The following is a 26,096-nucleotide window of genomic DNA, read 5'->3' on the forward strand; positions in this document are numbered from 1 at the left end:
TTCTGCCTTTCTTAGATAGTGGATGGGAAACTCGGGAAAGAGGCTTTGGAAATTTAAAAACAACTCTTTTCACCTGAGCACACTCTCCCATTCGCTCTTCTGGTAAAACCCTTTGGGTTGGTGCAATAGACGAGTCCTGACCACTTCTTACCACGAGTGTCTTTGATGGCCTGGCCCCACTGCCTACAGCGCTTCTTCGTCCTTTGACACCTGCTGGTACAGATGTGTTCCTGGCATCCCGTCCATCAGCCTCCTGTGCATCTAAGCTAACAGACAGGGAACTCGGCCCTCTCCTCCCACCAGCACGTTTTCATTAAACCATTTGTCTGGCCATGTAAAACACGTCTCTCTAGCTATTCACGTAAAGAGCCAGCATTACTTTTCAGAGCATTTTAAGACACTAGTTCTTACCTCCCTTACAGAAGAACTATTTTTATTGATTGTTCACATGGAATATTTCAATATAGAATTTTGATGGGAGAACCTGGCTTCTTAGCTTTTGCCTAGCAGCGTGTTAAAATAATTAGGATCTGGAATTTCACAGGAGAATACAGTCGAATTTCACAGCAGGAGAAGACCTTAGAAATAATTTAATCCAACTCTGTTTATTTTACAGACGAGGATGGAAGACAGAGAGGTTAAAACCCAAGATGAACCTCCATTTAATAACAGGTCTTCTTCTTCCTGTGGTCTTTTTAATACATTCTCCTTAGAATAAGTTCCTAAACTTTGGAGTGGCATTTGGGCACCATTGGCATATATCATAGTTTTGGGGGTTGCAAACAGAATCTACACCATTGCGAAATGAATACATTGAATTGAAGGTTTTAGCCAAGCTGTTCCGGAAGTAGAGTGTCACAGGGGCCCCACTACAGCCTGAGAACATGTGGTCCCACCCTGGGGGGAGGAGGGGGTGTCCTCATTTTTCTTCAGAAAATTCTCAGTTGTCCTCAGTCTCAGATTCTCTTTTTTAACCTCAGACTTTAGGCTGAGAAAACCCTTTTCTATCAGTATTATTTTTATAAAATCTGTGTTCGAGTTTTGCTTTGATCTTTACTTATGAAAGCTTTTGGCGTTTGTTTGGAATACCTACATTTAATTTTTATGCTAAAGGAGGACTATGAGAAAATGTAGGTAAGGAAGAAAAATCACTTCACTAGATATTGTTGTTCTTAAAAGCATAACTAAAGAATTTCTGTAGAAGGGGAGGGAATAGTCTGTTCTCCTGGCTAGTAAAATGAAGATATCACAGCAGCTGCAGAGTATTGGTTTCACTGTTGGAATTCATTTTGATACAGTGGATTTTTATTATTTTTTTAACTCCCCCCCAATGTGTGTTTTTTTTTTTTTTTAATAGCAGGTGTGACTTTTAACCTTCCAAACTGAAATTGTACAATAGCGAGTAATTTTGAAGGGGCAAAATAATCCAAAATATGTGGGAAAGGAATTGAAGAAAGATTAGTAATCTTTCCATGTAATTTTGAGCTCAAATAATAGCTCTTACATTGAACAAAATAGAGACATGTTATACTAAAAATTGAGAACTGGCAAATGTTAGAGGAGAAGATAATTGGCAAGTTTATAAATTATGATTGTTTATACTTTTAATCTCTGGTCTAATTAATGGAGGCCTTGTCTTACTAATAAAATAGGTAACTTATTTTCAGAAATGCAAATATATCTTCACTGAGGTTATAATTAATATATAAACTCTTATGTATATAATTTGTACAGTTGGTAATGAAAATGCAAAACATTTTACTATTTTATAGATAAGATCCATAAAACTTTGAAAGTGGAGAAATGTGTGTGTCTTTCTTATTTTAATAAAATTAATGAAATAAATTTGTTGAGTAAGCCCCCAAAATGTACTTATAAAACCAATCGTTTGGACAACCTCCTTGTGTTGTAATCCAAATTGTCACAGACTTCACTTCCGTAGGCACTGCCACTACTTTTAATTCATTATATAAATAGGCATTAAATGTAGCTTTCAGCATTTCTAATTGTACTTAAGGTACCTCATTATAGGTAAATATTAAACAACAGTGAGTGTGGAAATTGTTATAATATACATAGGATATATAAATCTTGGTTTATCCAAAATTTCATCAGAATATTTTTCTTGTAACACCATGCATAGTTCTGACAGTTGATACTCATAGTTTTGATTCACATGTTCCTAAGATTCTCAGAAGCTTTCTGAGTCATTAAAGGTAGACTTAGTCTTTTCCACTTTTCTCTCTCGGCACTGTATACCTGGACCACTGCAGCAGCTCCCAGCCTCGTCTCCGTATCTGTAGTGTTTCCCTTTCTAGTTCATCCTGCACATTGCCACCACGTCATTCATCCTAAACAGTGTTTTCATCATATTCGTTCTTGCTCAAGAGACTGTAGCAGCTTCCTATTTCTATTACCCATTCTAGTCTCCTGCTTCCCCCCAGACAACTGCTACTCCAACAAGCCTCCCTCCTCCCTCTTCCCTCTCAGGAAGGCCTGGTGACGTAGCTACGCTGCCCCGCAGTTCTGTTTAGCAGAGGTTTGGCACAATATTTATTTCCTTTCTCTGTCCCTCCTGTTTATCCATCTGAAGCCCACCTGTCCTTTAAGACCTAGCTCAAATTCTACTTCTTACGTCAAGTTCAAGGCTACTCTTTGGACCACTCTGTTCCAATATCACCTCCCCGTGCCCCTTTCACTGAATGTTTGTCCTACACCTTTAAGTTCTGATGGTCCTTGTATTACTCTCCAGTTGTTTCTTGCCTGGATGTCACATTTTCCTGGCAGATCGTCCCAGGCAGTGGTTCAAGCTCTGACCATGTAGCTCTACTCCAAGCCCCACTGAGCCAGACCCTGGGGAGGAGCCTGGAAACCCCTGCTTTTAATAAGCTCCCCAGGTGATTCCAATGATGATCAAATCACTTGGTGTCACTTCAACTGTGTAGTAAATCAGTTGACAGAATGAACTGTAGATTTTGTATTAAAGGTATTTTTTAAGTTCTTTGAAAGCTTATGATCCGTGTGTAGTGTTACTCTTTTTCAGTCTATTTTAGTTAGCCTGGGTGCCCCATTCTCCCCAAATCAGTATCAGTGAGAGACATTTTCAAGTAAAATATTTCAGCCACATATACATAAAGGAATACATATGCAATTTCCCTTTATAAAAATTCTTTTCACTTCTTAATTATACAAATAATTAATGAATATAATCTCACGAAGAATTTAAAGATACAAAAACTTACTCTTGATTTCTTCTCCCATGTCAGACAGGGCTATCGATTTGCCATCTTCTCTTTGGAATTTTTAAAAGATTTGCTAAATTTCTTTTCTAAGATTTACTTGTAAAAAGTGCTTGGTATTTATTAGATGATCTGTAAACATTAGTCCTCCACTCCCAACCTTTTCCTCCTGCCTCCTAGGTTATTTTATATTTTGTGTAGTCGTTGGGACGCTGTTCATATCAACAGTTTCAGACGTCACCATGACCAATACTTTGAGTCAACATCCCTTGGCGTTCAGGAAACGCATCGCACAAGTGGTTGTGGTTATCACTGGACAAGACCGTAAGCGTGTAGACCTGGTGCATGAAAGATGGATTAGCGGCCAGGCTTACATGTCCCAGGGCTCCTGTGTCATCCTCGAGGCTGAACCCAAGCGTGCCAGTGGTCACTCATGCAAACCCTTAACGGTGAAGAATGGTGGTGGTTTTGTTGGAAATCTTTTCAAGAATGCTCACTAAAGTGTGGGTTTTTTATTTCCAAACGCTTTCTTCCTAACGTGTCAGCACTGAACCCGAGTTATCACTTGCAGGATATGCATGAAAAGGCAACAGGGCCCAACCCCATGGGACTGTTGCGACAAAGATATGCTACCTGGAGTACTTGTTTACCTAAGTTTGGTTACTAGTTGTTCAGAACCATACAAAGCTGTTTTTTCCAGAGCTTTGATTCTCCCGAGTGCTGGGCAGAGCCATCTGGAATTGGTGCGAGCTGATACTGTCCCTCCTTAAGTTGTGATATTAATCCCGCAGCTCTGTCCACATAGAGTTCTCTAGACCAGGGACATGTCTTCATGTTTCAGCATTCCACTTCCCTCGCCTTTCAGTCTCCCACGCTCTCCTCAAAAATTATTAAAAGAGAGAGAAACGGTGAGGGAAGCAGACCATTGGTAGCTTTTTAATTTTTTTTCTGTTTCTTGTTAACGTTTTCCCTCCCATACAACTTACTTCTGGTTATTGCCTTTAAAAAATTTCCCTTGCCTCTATCTGCCCCAATGCCCCTCATCATGTCAAGTTCCCTTTTTCTGAGAACTTGACAGGCTCATTAGCTGTTCCCTTGACATACCCCAGCTCACTGGTCATCAGCGTAGTGAAGCCAGGGTCCTGCGCTGCTGTGGCAGTTCTCAGCCGGGCAGTGCCAGGGACCATAGATTCCTCATCACGAGTCCCGGGTTCGTAAGTGCTTCATTGACTTACCTTCTTAGGCAGAGTTGAGCTTAGCCCTGTAACAACGTCACTGTCACGCACTCTCACACAGAAACGCTTTCTTGAGTGGGAGAGAGAGGATGACACTCCGCCTAGGCCTCCGGGGATGGGGCACAGCCAGCTTATCTGCGCCCCGTGTGTGGGGGAGGGTCCTGGACCTGCCAGTGTCACCCTGAAGACCTAACTGAAGTGCAGGCCGACGTGCCCACCTGAGGTTATTACTGTTTGTTTTCTGGTGTGTGTTTTAACCGGATGGTATTAAAAGGTGAAAGAACCCTGGGAAAACATTGTTTCTCTCTATAACAGAAGTTAGATTTATTTGTCTGTTTTTACGAGTTTTTATTGTCTGCGTAAGTCCAAAGTCAGTGTGGAAAATCATCCTGCAGCTTTTATTAGACAGATATTAAAAGTTGCAAATGGAAAGATTTCACAGTTGGAGGAAGACTCCACTTGATGGGTGAAAGTGTGTGGTGGGCTCCTGCCTGCCTGCTTTCTCAGATGTTTTCTGGGGAGGTTGAAAGGGGAGAATGAAAGATAACGCAGGGCGAATCAAAGGGATCTCATGTCTTACCTGTAGTTGTGGTTTGGGTGTTTCCAACATCTGCTTGTCATGTCCATTAGTACAAACACTTCAAAGGATCCAGTGTTTTCCCAGGAGGGATCTTTGTGGGAACCTCAATTTTTCTTTCTCAATCGATGTCGACAATCTCCACTTAGGGTCTCAAGTCGAACATAAAATGAAGTCGTTACTCAAGCAGAAAGAATGCGATGAATCCATAGTTTCTGTCTCTGAGGAGTAAACTAGTCTCAGATCCATGACTTTCTCAGGGAAAAAAAGCAACAACAAGATAGCAGTGCGACGTAGGAAGAAATAGAATATTTACATTTGTCACAACCCAGAATGTGTATAATAAAATATCCCTTTGCAGATGCAGATCTTTTTATAGCCTGTCCCGGTGGTTCTGAGATCACTTTCGACCTACAGATAGCAAATCTCTGTTGCCCTCCCAGGATTCTTCCAGAAGGCGAGAGAAGTGAAATGCTGACTATAGACATTAAGCCTTTATGTCCTGGTGCTTTATTTCTGATGGTTTTTCTTTTTCTTTTTCTTTTTTTTCCAGACCATCCAGACCTTTCAAGTTACCAAAAAGGTACAGTAATCGGATCATTTTATTAAATAACAATCTTGCCTGCATGCTTTCCCCTCCTCGTATTTTCTCCACGTTTTGCTGCTGTTTCCACCTTCCTCGTTCATAGTTTGTGAAGGAGAAATACATTTCCCCTGAGCTGGTCGCTTGATGGACCCTCTCTCCTCAGTGGTTTTCATCTCCAGGTGGCTTTCTGGCCTTATCCTGTTGGTGTTTCATCGCTCACATTGGCCTAATATTTTGCTCTCCTTCCTGCAGTGGATTGATTGGCCTCTCATTGAGAAGGCCATAATATTGTGCCAACTCCCATGGCTGGAATTCATGGCACTTTTTTCCAAATACATTGGTTGTGTTTCTCCCTAAAAATTCCGTTGCCCTATTAAGGTGGGAAAGACTCTTTTGCGTGACAATTTTAAAGTTTTACCTTTCCAGGGGAAGAGCAAAATTTTAAATGGATACGAGTTTCTGAACAAACGGTCTTGTCTCATCAGATGTCCTTGAACATTATGGTTCCAGGTGTAATATGATTACACCGTAAGAAACGCAAAGCGATCTTTGAAATTCACTTGCTAAAAATGCTCAGATGCAATAGCTCTGGAGCCTTTGGAGTAAAATGACTACATAAATTTTAATATGAGCAAATTCCTCTTCCATTTAAAAAATACTTATTTTTTAAAATGTTGGCAAAATAGGCACAGCATAAAGTTTACTATTTTAACCATTTTTAAGTGTTCGGTTTTGTGGCATTAAGTACATTCATATTATTATGTGGCCATCGCCACCACCCGTCTCCAGAACTTTTTTCATCTTGCAGAACTGTAACTCCCTCCGTCCAGCCCCTGGCAACCCCCGCTCTTGTTTCAGTCTCTGTGAATTGGACCCCTCTATTACCTCATCTCAGTGGGACCAGGCAGTGCTTTGTGTGATTTCATCACAGGCTGATTTCACTCCGCATACTGTCCTCAGGGTTCATCCATGTAGCACGTGTCAGAATTCCCCTCCTTTTAAAAAGCCGAATGATATTCCATAGTATGCATATACTCCATTCTGTTTATCCATTTTTGTGGAAAAAATAAAGGAAAGAGGTTATATCAGTAAAGATGGCATATTAAGAACAGCTGTCCCCGGCAAGGTTGGCGCCTGAAACATCTGGTGAGGAGGGTGGTGGTAGAGTCAGGTGAAAGGCGGGGACATGTATGTAAAAGTCAGCACATGCGTGTCGTGGGTAGCAGCGCAGCCAAATCAAAACCAAATGCTTTCAAGGGAGGGGAAGCAGTACTTGCAGCGGGTCTTTTAAGGTGGCTGCGCATGTGCGTGCAGAGTTTTCGAGAACACAAGACAAAAAGCCATTATAGGGGTGCATTAAACCACAGTATGAAAGCTAAGCCATTGGGGGCCCACTGCCCTCTATTGATAACGTGCTTGTAGGTAAAAATGAGTAACTTCTGGTTCAGTTGAAAGAAAATGGATCCATTTAAAAAAGGGTCTCGAGAGTCATTGTGGAAGCCCGGGGCATTTTCATTTCGCAGGGCTGATCTTTTAAAGGTCTGGCACGTAAAGGCCTCTGTTCAGTCTGAAGCAGTGAAGAGAAAGTCTCAAGTGCGCTATTGACCCAGGACTTGACTGCTTCAGAACCCGTTCCTTGCACCTTAGTTTGCATTTGGCGGGGGAGGAAATAAAGTGTGAAGAATATAAGAGCTGGGTGTGTTCTGTTACGTTGAACCACCACCATCAGCCTGTTGTGGTTTATAGCTTTTCGTGTCATTCAGAATTATCCTTACAAGGTTTTTCCATCTTATCTAGCAGCATTTTCCCTTGATGAGTGAGTACTCGTCAGACTTGGAGTCCTGTGGATCTAGGTGGTTTTGCATCGAGAAATTAGCTGTTAGTGTGGCTTAGGCATTTAATTTTAAAATATGAATTTGGGAAGAAGCTGACTTCTTCCAGATGTCTTTTGTTTCTCTTGTGTTTGAAGCAAGAGATGATATCATAGTGGTTAAGAGGCCAGATGCTAGAACTAGACTACCTAGATTCCAAGCTTTGGAACTTTTTATTGAGATATAATTGGGGTAATATCCTATTACTTTTAGGCGTACAAGTTAATGATTCAATATTCTATATATTGCAAAAGAATTACTACAGTGAATTTAGTTAAATCAGTCACCGCACAAATTTCTTTCTTGTGATGAGGACTTTTATTTTGGCAAATACACAACACAGTATGATTAACTATAGTCCCCATGCTGTGCATTACAGTCCGTGACTGATTTATTTTATAGCCGCTGTTCCTTGGTTTCATCTCATAAGTTGTTGTGAGAATTAAATGAGATGATAATCTATATAAAGGAACTCCTTGTAAGTGCACGCTAGCATGCTTTATTTTCCTAAAATTACTTTTAAAAGAATAACAATGAAAAATACCTCTACTCCCTTTGGCGCCCATTGGCTCAGTGATTGAACGTCGACCTGTGAACCAGGAGGACACCATTCGATTCCCAGTCAGGGCACGTGTCCAGGTTGTGGGCTCGATCCCCGTTGGGGGGAGGTGGGGGGAGGGCGTGCAGGAGGCAGCCGATCAATGATTCTCATCATTGATGTTTCTACCTCCCTCTCCCTCTCCCTTCCTCTGTGAAATCCATGAAAATATAATTTAAAAAAACAGCCTCTGCAAGTGCTCCTTAAAGCATAATTGTTATATTTTAATTTCCTTATTAAAATTTAGTTGGAAGCAAATATCCCCACAAAGCCAGATCTGTGAAGCTGCGAGAGTAGAATGTAAACATCAACAATCTATTCTTAGAGACACATAGCGGCTTTTTTTCAGAATGGTATTTACAGCCCCAGCTTTATTTACACAGCTAGCATCTAGCATGACGCTGAAGAAGTCATTCACAAATATATGAGTAAGAAGCCGGTTTCAGACGAGCCAGAAATGGCCATCACAGCAGCCCAGGGAGCTAGCTAGCATGGACAAGAATTTGAGAGTCATTGTCCACAAGTTAAACGTTTCTTTTTTCTGTAATAAAACTTCAAGACACTTTGAGTTGGCAAGACGGATTCTGCATTTTAGCAGAAGTTCAGTGTAGTTAGGTTCTACCGAGCGCTCAGTTCCTATCAAGACCGGGAAGCATCAAGTTAATAAGGCGTGTGGTCCAGGTCTGGTGGGAGGGACACAGAATTAGGCCTTTGGGTCAGAGATGGAGAAGGAGGGCGTAGAAGGGTGTTCTGGAGAGAAGGCTTGATGGTAGCATTTGGTAGCAGAGGGGTTTCCGAGGCGTGGTAAGAGACTAAAGCCAGGCGGTAGTGGTTGGACAGTGAAGGGAGGGAGGTACATGGGGGTTTGTTCATCTAATCAATAGGTAGTTGTTGAGCACCTTTGAAAAGGTACTGTTCTAGGCTCTGATACTGCACTAAATAAATACATAAAGCAAAAATCTCTGCCTCATGGAGCTCACAGACCAATGGACATGTTCATTATAGTTTTAGTTGGAAGGAACGTTACAGGTTTAGGGGATTCTTTGGTTTGGTTCAGCTGTTTTTAAGATGTACACTCCAGGAATCTGTTTATGGGCTGAATTCTTTTTCCAGAACTTCCAGAGTAAAAGTCTGGAGAAAGGGAATAACCAGACAACCAGAGTTCTGGGAGAGAGGCGAGGAGTTTGGATCCTCTGCTAGAATACATCTTCTTTCCACTGAGGAAGTGTAAATTTCAGATCCTCTCTTCCCCAGGCACAGCTGTCTATAGACCATGTTATTTGTCAGAAATAGACAGTGCTCTGACTCTCAGCCTGTGGCATGAGGACCGCTGCTACGTCATCGCAGAAATGAGAGGACAGTGATCTTGTAATCTCCTACAATGACATAGGAATACTTATAACTCACGGGAGCTCTTATTGATACGTACCTGCACTGGGTCGGAGAGAGCAAAACCTCTCCATTGCTTCTAAGAGGCCTTCTCGGCGCTTTCTCTCTGCTTCTGTAGTTACGCGGCCCTGCTCGCCGACTGGCCCGTGGTGGTCCTGGGCATGTGCACTGTGCTCATCGTGGTCTGTGCCTTGGTCGGAGTGTTGGTGCCGGAGCTTCCCGACTTCTCTGACCCGTTGCTGGTAAGGAGGGTTGGGCTAGGAGAGTTTGTTTATCTATTTTCTTTAGCCCAAACCCATCTAAAAGAAAAAAAAAAGTATGGTAATACCAATTGCATTATGTTAGATAGGATCCCATTTTTAAAAAACCTTCTCAAGCCATTGATAGGAATACAGGTCTCTTTCAGCAAATTAGAGATGTAGCTTCTCTGTCCTCAGATCCGTAAAGGTCAGGAAACATGCTCTCCATGAAGAATCTGGACATTGTGCTTCTCGGTCCCCATGTTTAATCTAAGGAGCAAGAAATTGGAGAATCTGCTGACTACAAAAAACTTCATGAAGTCTTTAAACTGTCTTCTCCCCCCTCCCCACCCCTCCCTCACCCCCAAGAGAAGCTAAAGGAATTCCGGCATTGCTAAGAGATAGTAGGGTCTGTTTCTAAGTAAAATCTGCTTTGGGGTGGAATAATGAGGAAAATATGAGCACGTTGAATGATACCCTCCTTGTGAAACACTGTAACATGCACAGTGTAATTTAATTTGACCATAGTATGTTATAACCGAAAAGTAGGCATTTACAAAAAGCTGAGGTATGAATGTGAAAGAAGCTTTAGATAAGTTTTTTTCCCCTTTCCTGAGACATGTGGCACACCAAAGAGTCAGAATGTTTTGCCACAGTAAATAGGTGGTCATTATCAGGTTAAGTCATCTTGTTTTAATGCTGGTCACCTCTGGAGTAAGGAACCTCTGTGTGTGTATTTTCGGTTGAAAGCTATTCATCACCTTGACATTGCTTTCCCAAACTGCTGAACTACCCTCAGCCTGAAATGAAGGACACTAACCGGAATTTGTAACTTTTCGTCTTAGGGTTTTGAACCAAGAGGGACTACAATAGGCCAGAGACTGGTCACGTGGAATAACATGGTGAAAAACACGGGATACAAAGCAACGTTAGCCAATTATCCCTTTAAATATGCAGATGAGCAAGCCAAAAGGTAATCATTTATTAACGTTCAGACAAAACATTGCTTAGTGAATTCCACTTTTAAACATCGCCTGAGCAAAAAGATAAAATGTAAAATGTGTGGCTCAAAATCTTGTTTAAATTGCCATTGTCTAGTAAGATTTTGTTGTATTGGGATGAAAAAGTGAGCATTTGGGGCCTTTTTTCTTTCAGAAGTGAGAAAATTAATGTTGGTTGCTTATATTAATCCTTCCAACTTAATTTCCACTGCTAAGTAGGCCATGACTTTGAGGATGTCCTGTTACAGGCACGTTTATGGGCCTTGAAATAGCTCGCACTTTATTGAAGATCAACTTGCTCTGTTTCAGCCATCGGGATGACAGATGGTCGGACGACCATTATGAAAGAGAAAAGAGAGAAGTGGACTGGAACTTCCACAAAGACAGCTTTTTCTGCGATGTTCCAAGTGAGTGGTGTTTGCAGATGATCATACCTCTCAGCAGCTTCCTGGCCCTCTTGGGATTGACACGATCAAGATCTAAGATCGGGACTGATAGCAGTGTGTGGCTGGTCTTAAAGGGATTCTAGCTTCATTAACTTGTCATTGTACATCTCCAGGTCAGTCAGCCACTGCTCTGAATTTGTTTACCTATAAGGAAAATGAACAAGGAAGAGATGATGGAGTTATACTTGATTTTAAGGAGGATATAAATCTAGTAAAATTCTTGTGCTGGCCCCAAATTTCAAATCACCGTTTTGTCTTGTTTTGTTAATCCTCACCCAAGGTTATTTTTTCTATTGATTTTTTTTCCCCCCCAGAGAGAGTGGAAGGGAGTGGGAGAAAGAGAGAGAAACATCAATGTAAGAGAGACACATTGATTGGTTGCTTCCTGCACGAGCCCCAACCGGGGCCAGGGATTGAGCCTGCAACCAACGTACATGCCCTTGACCAGAATCGAACCCGAGACCCGTCAGTCCTCGGGCCGATGCTCCCACCACAGAGCCAAACTGGCTAGGGCTCAAGTCACTTCCTAAAATTCCTCGTACTATTTAAAAAATAGTGCACATTTTGGGATTGAACCCTGAAATAATCCACTGTATGACCAAAAATGTAGTTTTAAAATTTTGATTCCTTCAAACAGTCTTCTGTGGCCCTAACCGGTTTGGCTTAGTGGATAGAACATCGGCCTGCGGACTCAAGGGTCCCAGGTTCAGTTCCGGTCAGGGGCATGTACCTTGGTTGCGGGCATATCCCCAGTGGGGCGTGTGCAGGAGGCAGCTGATTGATGTTTCTAACTCTCTATCCCTCTCCCTTCCTCTCTGTAAAAAAATCAATAAAATATATTTAAAAAAAAAAAAAGTCTTCTATGCGCCTGCCTTGTCCTTAGGCATTAGAGACAGAGAGATGAGCAAAGTCAAGCCCAGAAGCCCAAAGCTTGAATGTCACAGGGACCTGGGTCATGATGTGAGTGAGTGACCCAGGCGGGAGGCAGTGAGAAGCGATGCGCATGGGGAGCTGGAGAGCGCCTCTGGGAAGAAAGCAATTGCTACTTTGCAGCAGAACATGCCCTTGCAGCAATGAAAGCCCAGATGTTGTAAGAACTTCCCTGAGGCCAGGGAGCCAGATTTATGTCGGCAGCAAATTCGCTGAAAATCTGCTGTCGCCTGGAGTTGGCCTAACCCCTCTGCAGTTGCCACGGAGGGATGAGTACAGGCCAGAGCAGCGGTCACCAACCTTTCAGGCCTCACGGACCACTGGTTGGCGACTGCTGGGCTAGAGGAAATGCATGTAAGTGTGTAAGTCTCCGATCAGCCTAGATGAGGAGTGAGGAACTGTGGAATGAACATTAACATTAAGCTCTTTTGAGTCTAGCTTTTTTGGTTGTTGTTGAAAATCTCTCTAAAATGTGTAGCTTCCTGTAGATCAGATCACAGAGGACCTGATTGGCTCTCAGATGTTTCTAGATCTTGCCAAGCCCCCGGGTCTTTATTTTGGACACTGTTTCACTACATAGTCATAGCGAGATAGAAAGTAGGAGATTAGGGAGCATTTTATACTGATCTCAGGAAGCAATGCAAGTTTCTTTTCTGTCTCTTATTAGAAAAGTTGGTTTCTGGTTAGTTGCATGTTCAGCTACCTTGTCTCTCTCAAAGTGTTGCTAGATATTGCTTAACCAACATCTCTCTTAACCAGGAAGCACATTAGCAAATTCAAGAGATACAGTCTCCTTTATATTTCTGTAGTCAGCACTAAATATTTGTCTCATGAGCAGTAGGTTCCACCCTGATAAAGTCATTTCTGACTGCTCGAATGAAATGTTCCACAAAGCTTATTTTGATCTGTAAAACCAATCAACATAAGATAACAGCCATTCGATGAAGACAAGCGTTTACTAAAGAAAACTTCAGAATCGTGAACAAAGTTTATGTAATAAAAGCTTTATTCATTCATTTGCAGGTTGAGTTTCTCTGTTAGCACATTTAGGCATCTTAGATCACGTGAAACTCATCCGCTTCGTTTTCCTTGGTTCAGATTTTTGGTCACAGCCGGGGAGGCAGAAAGAGGACTTACTGAGCACCCCTTGTCCGTCTCATTTAGTCCCCACGGCGGTTGGAGATGGTGTTGCTGTCTCCATCTAACCAGTGAGGAGCCGAGGTGCAGAGAAGCAGTTAGTTGCCCAAGATCGCCAGCTAGGAATCGGCAAGACCTGGTCACACCCAGGGCTAACGCCAGAGACCACACCCTTTCCAGAACATCGCACAGCCTCCCTCATTCAGAAACATGTTTTATATGAGGAGGATTTTCCACACAGTTTTTCTACTCTGGTGAACTCAGCCAGGACGTGGAGGGGTCTGTGATCCTGGCCAGCAGTCTGTACTTAGTGGACTGTTTTTAGTGCTTTTAAATGGATCACCTGCCATGCCCCCTCTCTAGTTAGCTGCCAGAGAAAGAGAGCATCCTCACCATCCATCCTCGGCAGTCCCCGTGCGTCGTTCTCTGATGTTATGTGCCATCGTGGTGACGTGTTGTGAAATGAAGAGGGAGGCAATCAATTAACTGCCTGCTGGACGGTCTATGGATTGCTCTTCCTCATTAGAGTCTGACCTGAACTTCATTTGTCATGTGAGTCCTGGGGTTTTTCAGGTGCAGAGAGTAGACAAAGGCCTCGAGCGAAGACAGTGTTAGAGCGTTGCTTTTTTTTTTTTTTTAACATTTTCTCCTGGAATTTGTCGAAGGAAGGGCTCCCCTGCCGGTAATGAATTGTCCATGTGGCTTCCCAGTTTGAATCGCTTCTAAATGCCAAGTCTTATGGAATCCATGAATAATTTGTAACCCTGTTTCTTTTCTTTTTTCATATCCACAGGTGACCGCTATTCCAGGGTAGTGTTTGCTTCAGCCGGAGGAGAGACGTTATGGAATTTACCAGCAATTAAATCGATGTGCAATGTAGATAATTCAAGGGTATGTAAAGGGAAACTGGAGTAGGTTTGGCACCAATGAGGCGATGCTTTTGAAACTCGGCTTACTGCTGAGCCCCGTCTGATCCGATGGGAGTCCTCGCGGGGCTCACCTGTGAGGAGTAAACAGCAGTGGCAGGCCGCTTGGCAGTCTCTTAGATCCCAGGATCAAAGTGTCCGTCCCCACCCTCCACACTGTCTTCCCGAATAAAGGACTTGTTTCTTTCGCTCTCCTGTTCTCTTTGTCTGTGACAGTCTCTTGTATTCTTTCACAGCAGCTCTCCTTTCAGGATCATAGTTAAGACTCTTTTTCCTTCTTTTGTCATATTTCCTCTCCTAATCTGCTTTCATTGTTCACCATGCTTCCCCCCCGAGGCAACTGTCAGCGCCTTAATTATGCAGCCAAATGCCTGCCTTCCTAGCAGTCCCTGGGCCATTTCCCTGTGACCTCAAAGGAAGGTTTAGGGCACAGGCTGGGGAAAGGGACATCAAAGGATATGAATCGGTATCTGTGCACATGGCCGGAGCACTGCAGGCCAGGTTGCCCTCTCCTCCACACACCTTGCTCTGGAGAAGGCAGAGGATGCCGGGAGACAGCACTTCCTGTCCTGGAGCCCAAAAGCTGTCAGGCCAGAGCATGCCAAGGCCGCCTCTGGGAGAGCTGTCAATTCCCCGAGTTCAGAGGCAGTTTCTCCAGGTAGAAACTGCTGTCTGATGTCACTCCTGGGCCTGTCCAAGCACAGTGACCGGGCGGAAAGGAACTCATTGCATTCTTAGCGCCACCCTAAGGTACAGCTGGAAATGGAAGCGCGTGCAAAAGAGCTTGCTAGCCTGACCATCAGCGCAATCGCCTGTTCTGGCAACAGCGTTCCTTAATGGAGTACAAGGCAGAAAGGACGCTGAGGTCACCCAGACCAGCCGTCTCATTGAGCCGAGAACTAAGTTAGTTCTCAGGTTCACTAGTTGGCCCCAGATCTCCTGACTGTATTCATCCTGAGAGGCGTTTATACCTTTTGGAAGTAACTGAGGCAGAACGGACGCTGAGGCCACCCAGCCCAGCAGTCTCATTGAGCCGAGAACTAAGTTCTCAGGTTCGCTAGTTGGCCCCAGATCTCCTGACTCTCTTCATCCTGAGAGGCGTTTATACCTTTTGGAAGTAACTTCCCCATGGGGTGAGCCATCAGGATTTGCTGCCAGTGCCGTCTTGTCTCTGTCCAACTCCAAACAGGCCAGAGGCACAGACCATCAGTAAACAACAGCGGCTTCTTCCCAGATCAGTTTCCATCGGCCGCATTTTCTCTCTCCCACACGATCAGTTCGTTATTCAGGAGCTGTGAAGGTGTTTCTCCTCGTCATGGGCTCCACCTTCTTCTGTAGACAGTGAGGCCCGGAGGAGGAGATGGTGGAGTATCTGCGATGAGTAGACTATGCCCCGTCCTGTACCTCACTCACTAGGCCTGTGACCTTGGGACATGTAACCCAGTGTAAGCCGGGCTGGTTACTGGATGTTCACACCTTGGATGAGAACGGCTCCTTCCCTTCTGTACCTCCTAGTTCTCGTTACCCCACCTTCACAGTTGATCTTTAGACCTCCCCCCCTGAAGACGCTGTAGTGACTGAATTCACGCTGTTGATTAATAGCTGATGTTTATTAGGTGCTGCTGATGTCTGCCAGGGCGTGTCTCAAACACCTAACGAATTATTTCATTATTCGTTGAATTATTATTCATCGGCACCATAGTGTTATGAATTAAGTACTATTATTGCCCATTTTATTTATTTTTTAAATATTTTTTATTGGTTTCAGAGAGAGGAAGGGAGAGAGAGAAACATCAATCGGCTGTCTCCTGCATGCCCCCTACTGGAGATCAAGCCCACAACCTAAGCATCGGCCCATGAACATGACCTCCTGGTTCATGGGTCAGTGCTCAATCACTGAGCCACACAGGCTGGGCTTACTGCCCATTTTATAGATGAGGAAAGTTCACACAGGAGGGAAGTGGCAAATGCAGGATTTGAGCCAAGTCTCACTTCAGCCTGTGCCTCATGCTCCTAAAATGCAAGAAATACACCATTTTTGTTCAGTTTTACTATAGATGCCATTTCCCACTCAAACGAACCTCAGAGTCACCATGGCCTGGAATAAGTCATTTTTAGAGCTAGCAGTTTATTCTGTGATGCCTTCAAAGACTCAAAAGCCAGAAAGCAGTGCTCCAGAAGAGGGAAGTGGCAAATGCAGGATTTGAGGCCGGCCAAGTCTCACTCCAGCCTGTGCCTCATGCTCCCAAAATGCAGGAAATACACCATTTTTGTTCCGTTTTACTATAGATGCCATTTCCAACTCAAATGAACCTCAAAGAGTCACCATGGCCTGGAATAAGTGTCATTTTTAGAGCTAGTGGTTTATTCTCTGATGCCTTCAAAGACTCAAAAGCCAGAAAGCAGTGCTGAGGCACAATAGCTTTCACAAGTGGGAGCAATACACTGTTTCATGTATAACCCATATCCATCCAGAGCAGATGGATAAATTCAGCATCAATAGGTGGCTTCCCAAAAGGCATACAGAACGGACACGATAAAAAAGCTGAATGAATGGCACGAGGGGAAGTAACGGGAGGAAAATCACGAAGCTAAGGGTGAGATTTAACAGGAAAGAACACATACCCCGTGATCCTGTACACTGGCTGATCGGGAGCAGCAAACTTGTCTGTGCCCTCCCTGACAGCCACCGCCAAAAGCAACTCACAGTCAGGGGCGAAAGCCATAGAATAGGGTAACCAGTTCGTTTCTCGAGGATGCCCAGTTTCCCCTAATAGTAAGGCAGGCGAGGACCGCCCTCGCTCCTCACCGCCTTCATCAAAATGCAGGATGTGTTCAGGATCCTCAACCTGCTCACAGGGATACAGGATGGACCCTTAGCTGATTGGTAGGCCCTGTCTCAGGCAGATTGGTAGCAGGAACACGTCATAGCAGAAGCATTTCTACAAGAGATTAATGCAAGGACATCTAAATATGTGCCTGCTAGTGGTTTTAATACATTAGCAGAATGCAGGCCATAAAGGAATGGGTGCACTCTGCTTCTTTGAGTGTTTTTCTCCCCTGGGCTCGGAATAAGGATTGGGTAGCTACGCGGTCAAGTTTGTAATCCGTAGCAAGGACACCCTAAGCACGTGGTCCACGTGTGAAATGTGCGGAACACACCCAAGACACGCAGCTCAATGAGTGGCCCAGCCAGTCACAGACCCACACCAGCACGTGGGCAGCTAGATCACGGGGTCCCCAAATTCTGCCTCCGAGGGCATGGCTGTCATTTTCACTTGTTAAATGAAAGGCTGTTTTTACCAATTGCTGGCACCTTTGTATTCTCATTGTGGTCCACGTGTGAAATGTGCGGAACACACCCAAGACACGCAGCTCAATGAGTGGCCCAGCCAGTCACAGACCCACACCAGCACGTGGGCAGCTAGATCACGGGGTCCCCAAATTCTGCCTCCGAGGGCATGGCTGTCATTTTCACTTGTTAAATGAAAGGCTGTTTTTACCAATTGCTGGCACCTTTGTATTCTCATCTCTAACTCTGCCGTGAACCCAGAACAGTAAACCTTTCCCGTAGGGATGAGATATTCAGTGGCATCTTGGTTAGCAGGTCAGATTTCTGCTGTTTTTACCAATTGCTGGCGCCTTTGTATTCTCATCTCTAACCCAGAACAGTAAACCTTTCCCGTAGGGATGAGATATTCAGTGGCATCTTGGTTAGCAGGTCAGATTTCAGGTTATTTCAGATTGTTGCTGAGCCTCTTTTAGTCCCTCAGCTCTGGACCCATTTCGGGCTTTTATTTGTTGCTGTGGTTGGAGCAGACTGTGTCCCGAGGCTACTTGGCCGTCTCCCGCCACCCTCTCCCCCAAATGCTGGTATTCGAGGCTACTTGTCCATCTCCCACCACCCTCTCCCCCAAATGCTAGTCTTGTACTTAAGCACTTGATTATTAACAGTATCACGTTGAATGGGACATATACCAAAATGACACAGAGCAGAAGAGCTTCACTGTCGGTAGGTCGACCCTAGAGAACGCCTGGTCCTCAGTGTAACATCCAGGGGGACCGGATGCTTCCCTGTCGCCCGCCTGTGCTGACAGCACACTGAGGACAAGCCCCAGACACGCCGAGTCCAGGCAGCCTTGCCTTCCCCCCGAAGAGCTTCCGCTCCCAAGCTGTCGGCTCCCTCCTGACAGTCTGTTCCTTAGCCTTTCGCAGGAGCCTCAGTGTCGCCCCATCTTCTCCGTTCCTTTTCTGCCCTTTGACCTCGGGGCCCACCGGCAGTTGGCCACTCGTGCCCAGGAGTGTGCTTCTCTAGCTGTCTCTGCTGGAAACCCTGAGCCCTGCTTCTTAGTCTCTGCGCATCGTCGGAGGCAGGACTCTGCGCAATCGGCTGATAAAAGGGATTTGAAATTCGGTGCCTAAGACCCCGTTTTCTGGGGCAGTTCTCATGGACAGTTAGACCCTCCCAATGCTTATTCTAAGGAAGGCCGTGGAGCCCCTGCCTCTTCTCTTCTCTCAGGTCCCTTCAGTTTTCCAGTCAGGAGGCCCGTGGTCACGTGGGGGAGGCGAGGCCAGCAGTTACTAGAACCTGGGGTTAGGGGGTGAACTTGCTTCCCTTTAGCTGCTTCCCTCAGCCTCTTAAAATAGCTCCAGCTCGGCCGCTAGTTTTAAAAGCTAAGGTATGATTTAAAGCTCTGCTGCCTCCTTTTTCTCTCTTCTTCCTTTACCCCCTGTTTAAGCCAACCCCACCCTGCTGCCGTCTAACCATGAAATGTGCAGGGACACGGGACAGCCACATAAGCAGCATGGCTTTCCACAGCAGCCGATTTTCGAATGCCTCCAATTAAAAGTTGCTCACAAGAATTACAAGAAGTCACTCTCACTCACTCTGTCCCTACATTTATAAATGTCAAAGATTTTGAAATCATCCCTATGAATGCTTTTCCCCAAAATATGGCAGAAATATATGTCTTCTGCATGAAGGCATACCTGCTTGCCAAGCTCTGTAAGCTCCACCGGGTAATATATAACCGAGTATCAGCTGGCTGAGTCTCACCACCAAGTTAGGGCCGCTGTCCACCACACGGACTCCTCTTGGCATCCCCTCCGCAGGTTCACGCAGACCCTTCCACATAACACGCTGGTCCTTCCACATGAGTTAGGATCACTGGTTTTCTGGTCTCATTTCCCTGTTGCGAGCAACTTGAGGGCAAGGCTCACTGTGCCGTATTCATCTTGTATGGGCATCAGTAACATTTTTTCCTTTTGAACGGAGGGACGGATGGGACCATACGGCCTCACTCCTGACCGCCTAGGCCAGTGATGGCGAACCTTTTGAGCTCGGCGTGTCAGCATTTTGAAAAACCCTAACTTAACTCTGGTGCCGTGTCACATAGAGAAATTTTTTGATATTTGCAACCATAGTAAAACAAAGACTTATATTTTTGATATTTATTTTATATATTTAAATGCCATTTAACAAAGAAAAATCAACCAAAAAAATGAGTTCGCGTGTCACCTCTGACACGCGTGTCATAGGTTCGCCATCACTGGCCTAGGCAGTTCCTTGTCCTGCATTCCTTTAGACTCAGGGCCTCAGGCACTAGCTTCCAACCCCGGGTAAGTGAACCGTCACGATGTCTCAGCTCTGTCCTTACTACTTGCCCTGCACGCGCCCCCGGAACTGCTTTCCAAGGTGGTCCATCCGCCAGCCCCGCCTTGGAATCAGGATCGCCTCTCCGGAGGCTGCTGGCGTTTATTTTTGATAGTGGCCATCCAAGTAGTGTTCGTCTGGTCCAACATTCTCATCTTTGATCAGACATCCTCATGTAAAACAAAAACCCTGCTGTTATTTGTGAAGGTTATTCAAGGACAGGATTCTGTGCTTGCCTTCCCAGTTTCCGCTGGCAACCTGCTGCCTTTATCTTTCCGTCCGGTCACTTCATCCGCTGCAAACAGGTTCCTTCTAGCAGATCCTGGATTTCGTACTCCGGAGGCTGCTGGCGTTTATTTTTGAGTTGCCATCCAAGTAGTGTTCATCTGGTCCAACATTCTCATCTTTGATCAGACATCCTCGTGGAAAACAAAAACCCTGCTGTTATTTGCGAAGGTTATTCAAGGACAGGATTCTGTGCTTGCCTTCCCAGTTTCCGCTGGCAACCTGCTGCCTTTATCTTTCCGTCCGGTCACTTCATCCGCTGCAAACAGGTTCCTTCTAGCAGATCCTGGATTTCGTAATGGGTGCGATTCGTCTTCCTCCACCTGAGAACTGTCAGGCATTGGGGTTGCTTTGCCTCTCCGCTCCCCCCGCTGAGTGCAGGGGCCTGCGGGTTCTCTCTCTGCAGGGAGGGAACTGGTATCTACCTTGAAGACTGGAGGGTGCTCTCCCAGAGTTCCCTGGTGTCCGCTAGGCATCTGCTCCCCCTGACAGTCTATGTGACTGTCTTCACCTGGTAGCAGCTAAATAGGAATTACCCTATTTTGTGAAATGTCAAGTAATTCTCGCTCTTTGGAAGTGAACTTGAAAATGAGGGCTTTGTTACAATAAACATTGATTTAGTACACTTGAATGATAGCCTTTTAGGCTTTTTTTTTTAACCCCTAACAGAGTATCTTTAAAAACAACAACTTTTTATTATGGAAATTTTCAAACCGATGCAGAAGTAGAATAACAGAATAATTCCTCATGTGGAAGTTTCCCAGCTTCAGCAGTTCCCAATGCATGGCCCATTTATTTTATCTGAGTCCCAGTAAAGTACAGTTGACCTTGAACGGCATGGCGGTTTGCGGGGCCAACCCCCTGTGCTGTCGAAAATTCACATAAAACTTTTGACTCCCAAAAGGCTTAACTGCGTATCTTGATGACCAGGGCTTAGGTTCTGAGTGACTTGGTTCTTCGGTAAGTCTCAGTTCTAAAGAGGTGATTGTGCCAACATGTCCTCCACTTGGACAAGGTATTTCATGCATGATTGATAAAGCCCACTTTAATAAAGATCAAGGTGGGTTTAGGCAAAAATATTCACACCCCTCTTTTTAAAAAAAATATGTTTTTATTGATTTCAGAGAGCAAGGCAGCGGAAGAGAGAGAAACATCAGTGATGAGAGAGAATCATGGATCAGCTGCCTCCTGCACACCCGCTACTGGGGATGGAGCCCATAACCTGGGTATGTGCCCTGACCAGGAATCGAACCGTGACCTCCTGGTTCCTAGGTCGACGCTTAATCACTGAGCCACGCCAGCCGGGCACTCACACTCTTCTTGAACTTTGGAGTTTCCTCCCTGAACAGCCTTTGGCAAGTGAGACGAGGGGCCGTGTGAAGTGGGTCGTCTCTAGCTCTGGTGCTTCCGAGAGGAGTCTGCACGGGCTCCCAGGAGGGGCTGTTCCGAAGGCTGTGGACTGGCACTGGCTTCCGCATGAATCAGCAAGGCCAGGCTTGGCATTGGGACAACTTTCCCATTTTCTGTAACAAGAACAGCCGTCAGCAGAAAAGCCTTCTCCGGGAAGAGCGGCCCATGGGAGGTACTGTCCCGTGAACCCGGGTCGTCACACCTGCTAGTACCAGGCAGCGGAGCCGTTTGCCGAGAGAGGAAGTTCTCCCCAAGGGGTTCGGCCACCTTGAGTAAACTTTAAAGGATGCGGAGGAAATCATTAAACTCCTTCTTATTTATGGTATTAATTGTACATATTCGTTTACAATCAGGTATATCCCAGGGTGGGCACAAGTAGGTTCACAGTTGTGAGTACACGTAACACGGAGTTTCTATTCCTGTATGATTATTGTATTATTTCTTTGTACAACTATAAACCTACTTTTGCCCACCCCTGTGATTGTACATATTTCAGGAAACAGTTTTATTCCAGGGCTTTCATGCATCTTTGTCATCAGCGCTTCTGATGTCAACAGTCACTTTTTTAAAAAATTGTTTTAAAGAGGGTTTTTATTGATTGTTAGAGAGAGAGGAAGGGAGAGGGAGAGAAACATCGATGCGAGCACAAACCATGATTGGCTGCCTCCTGAATGCCCCCTACCAGCTCCCTACCAGCTTGGGGAACGTGTCCCGACCTGGAGTTGAACTGGCAACCTTTAGGTGCACAGGGTGAGGCCAACCAACTGAGCCACACCAGCCAGTTGCTTTCTGATTCGCTGACAGTTTTCTAGGAGATGTCATTGATGCTTGCAACTAATCAACAGTCTTTTTAAAAAAATTGTTTTAAAGAGGTTTTTTATTGATTGTTAGAGAGAGAGGAAGGGAGAGGGAGAGAAACATCGATGTGAGCACAAACCATGATTGGCTGCCTCCTGCACGCCCCCTACCAGCTCCCTACCAGCTTGGGGAATGTGTCCCGACCTGGAGTTGAACTGGCAACCTTTAGGTGCACAGGGTGAGGCCAACCAACTGAGCCACACCAGCCAGTTGCTTTCTGATTCGCTGACAGTTTTCTAGGAGATGTCATGATGCTTGCAACTAGGTTGATTGAACCAATATACCTTCATCACCCAACATTTCATACCGATAACCAGAAATTTTAGGCAAAGCCACAGATTGGTTTCATGAATCAATTGGCCCGTTGTCCTCTTAACTGATCCGGTAGGTATGCATACCCAAGCCTCACAGCCTGTCCATGTTATTGCTTTTTAGAGGGACTTTGAAAAGGCTTGTTTACCGAAGAGGTGTTAATTTCCTCTCCTCTTTGAAACCACACCAGCACTAGCTGAAGTTGTTTCACACTTGCCTGTCATCCCCAAGCAGTACTTTGTTGTTCAGAGTAAAGTACCCTAGCGAGGACTTTGCCACAGCAGGGCTCTGAGGGGAACTCACACTGGGCATTCACACACCAAGGATGGCTATTTACCTTCTGTAACTCCCTGGCCCTCGAGGCCACCTTAACCCAGACCTCTGAGCAACCCGCTTTATTAATTTATTTATTTAAAATATGTTTTTATTGATTTCAGAGAGGAAGGGAGAGGAAGGGAAACATCAACAATGAGAGAGAATCATGGATCTGCTGCCTCCTGCACGCCCCACACTGGGGTTTGTGCCCACAATCCGGGCATGTGCCCTGACCGGGAATCGAACCGTGACCTCCTGGTTCCTAGGTTGATGCTCAACCACTGAGCCACGCCGCCCCGGTGAGCGACCCTGTTTTAAACGCCCATCCTCCCTGTGTCTCTCTCTGCAGATCAGGGCGCACCCCCAGTTCAGCGACCTCTGCCAGCGGACCACGGCCGCCTCCTGCTGCCCCAGCTGGACGCTGGGCAACTACATCGCCATCCTGAACAACCGGTCGTCCTGTCAGAAGATCGTGGAGCGGGACGTGACCCACACGCTGAAGCTGCTCCGCGCCTGCGCCAAGCACTACCAGAACGGCACGCTGGAGCCCGACTGCTGGGACGCGGCCGCCCGGAGGAAGGACCAGCTCAAGTGCGCCCACGTGCCGCGCAAGTGCACCAAGTACAACGCTGTCTACCAGATCCTGCACTACCTGGTGGACAAGGACTTCCTGGCCCCGAGGGCGGCCGACCACTCCGCGCCCACCCTCAAGTACAGCATGCTCTTCTCGCCCACCGAGAAGGGGGAGAGCATGATGGGCATCTACCTGGACAACTTCGAGCACTGGAACGCGTCCGACGGCGTCACCACCGTCACCGGCATCGAGTTTGGGATCAAGCACAGCCTGTTCCAGGACTACCTGCTGATGGACACCGTGTACCCCGCCATCGCCATCGTCATCGTCCTGCTCGTCATGTGCGTCTACACCCGGTCCGTGTTCATCACGCTCATGACCATGTTCGCCATCATCAGCTCCCTGATCGTCTCCTACTTCCTCTACCGCGTGGTGTTCAACTTCGAGTTCTTCCCCTTCATGAACCTCACGGCGCTCATCATCCTGGTGGGGATCGGGGCCGATGACGCCTTCGTCCTGTGCGACGTCTGGAACTACACCAAGTTCGACAAGCCCCAGGCCGACACCGCGGAGACGGTGGGCGTCACCCTGCAGCACGCTGCCCTGTCCATGTTCGTCACCAGCTTCACCACGGCCGCCGCCTTCTACGCCAACTACGTGAGCAACATCACGGCCATCCGCTGCTTCGGGGTGTACGCGGGCACCGCCATCCTGGTCAACTACCTGCTGATGGTCACGTGGCTGCCCGCCGTGGTCGTGCTGCACGAGCGGTACCTGCTCAACATATTCACCTGCTTCCGGAAGCCCCAGCCGCAGGTGTACCCCCACAAGAGCTGCTGGGCGGCCGCGTGCCGGGCGGGCCACAAGGCCCTGTTTGCCGTCTCCGAGGCCTCGCGCATTTTCTTCGAGAAGGTGTTGCCCTGCATCGTCATTAAGTTCCGCTACCTCTGGCTGTTCTGGTTCCTCGCCCTGACCGTGGGGGGCGCCTACATCGTGTGCGTGAACCCCAAGATGAAGCTGCCCTCCTTGGAGCTGTCCGAGTTCCAGGTGTTCCGGTCGTCTCACCCCTTCGAGCGCTACGACGCCGAGTACAAGAAGCTCTTCATGTTCGAGCGCGTCCACCACGGCGAGGAGCTGCACATGCCCATCACGGTGATCTGGGGGGTGTCCCCCGAGGACAACGGCAACCCGCTGAACCCCAAGAGCAAAGGCAAGCTGACCTTGGACAGCAGCTTCAACATCGCCAGCCCCGCGTCCCAGGTCTGGATTCTGCACTTCTGCCAGAAGCTGCGAAACCAGACCTTCTTCTACCAGACGGACGAGCAGGACTTCACCAGCTGCTTCATCGAGACCTTCAAGCGCTGGATGGAGAACCAGGACTGCGACGAGCCGGCCCTGTACCCCTGCTGCAGCCGCTGGAGCTTCCCCTACAAGCAGGAGGTCTTCGAGCTGTGCATCAAGAGGGCCATCATGGAGCTGGAGCGCAGCACGGGGTACCACCTGGACAGCAAGACCCCGGGGCCCCGCTTCGACATCAACGACACCATCCGGGCCGTGGTCTTGGAGTTCCCGAGCACCTACCTCTTCACGCTGGCCTACGAGAAGATGCACCAGTTCTACCGGGAGGTGGACGCGTGGATCTCCCGCGAGCTGAGCTCGGCCCCCGAGGGCCTGGGCAACGGCTGGTTCGTCAGCAACCTGGAGTTCTACGACCTGCAGGACAGCCTCTCGGACGGCACCCTGGTCGCCATGGGGCTCTCCGTGGCCGTGGCCTTCAGCGTGATGCTGCTCACCACCTGGAACGTGATCATCAGCCTCTACGCCATCGTCTCCATCGCGGGGACCATATTTGTGACGGTCGGCTCTCTCGTCCTGCTGGGCTGGGAACTGAACGTGTTGGAGTCTGTCACCATCTCGGTGGCGGTGGGCCTGTCGGTGGACTTCGCCGTCCACTACGGGGTGGCGTACCGCCTGGCCCCGGACGCCGACCGGGAGGGGAAGGTGGTCTTCTCCCTGAGCCGCATGGGCTCCGCCATCGCCATGGCCGCCCTGACCACCTTCGTGGCCGGGGCCATGATGATGCCGTCCACCGTCCTGGCCTACACCCAGCTGGGCACCTTCATGATGCTCATCATGTGCATCAGCTGGGCCTTCGCCACCTTCTTCTTCCAGTGCCTGTGCCGGTGCCTCGGGCCGCAGGGCACCTGCGGGCAGATCCCTCTGCCCAGGAAGCTCCAGTGCAGCGCCTTCGCCCACCCCTCGCCCGCGAGTCCTCGGGACAAGGGACCCAGCAAAACGCACAGCGTGAATGCTTATCACGCGGGTCCCCGGGGCCAGAAATCGGACACGGAGCATGAGTTCTACGAATTGGAGCCTCTGGCGTCCCCCAGTCGCCCCGCCTCTGAGAAGGCCGCCTACGAAGAGACCCAAGTCTGCTCCGAGTGTCTCAGCGGCCCGGCCAAGAGCGCGGGGATGCCCGTGCCCGCAGCTTACAACGGCGAGCTCGGCCAGAGCG

The 26,096-nt window shown here is 47.0% G+C and overlaps 1 protein-coding gene across 1 annotated transcript in view; it reads left to right on the top strand.

Annotated features, from left to right (window-relative positions):
* The window catches only part of DISP1 (dispatched homolog 1 (Drosophila)), a 97,309-nt gene that overhangs the window by 67,917 nt on the left and 3,296 nt on the right, over window positions 1-26,096 (top strand). Inside the window, exons 5-10 of the mRNA XM_014539916.1 lie at window positions 5,605-5,634; window positions 9,614-9,737; window positions 10,580-10,707; window positions 11,045-11,142; window positions 14,042-14,139; window positions 23,357-26,093. Coding sequence (XP_014395402.1) covers window positions 5,605-5,634; window positions 9,614-9,737; window positions 10,580-10,707; window positions 11,045-11,142; window positions 14,042-14,139; window positions 23,357-26,093 — 3,215 coding nt within the window. The remainder of the gene's footprint in view (window positions 1-5,604; window positions 5,635-9,613; window positions 9,738-10,579; window positions 10,708-11,044; window positions 11,143-14,041; window positions 14,140-23,356; window positions 26,094-26,096) is intronic.

The sequence above is a fragment of the Myotis brandtii genome, unplaced genomic scaffold (assembly GCF_000412655.1).
Source record: "Myotis brandtii unplaced genomic scaffold, ASM41265v1 scaffold231, whole genome shotgun sequence".
Lineage (NCBI taxonomy): Eukaryota > Metazoa > Chordata > Mammalia > Chiroptera > Vespertilionidae > Myotis > Myotis brandtii.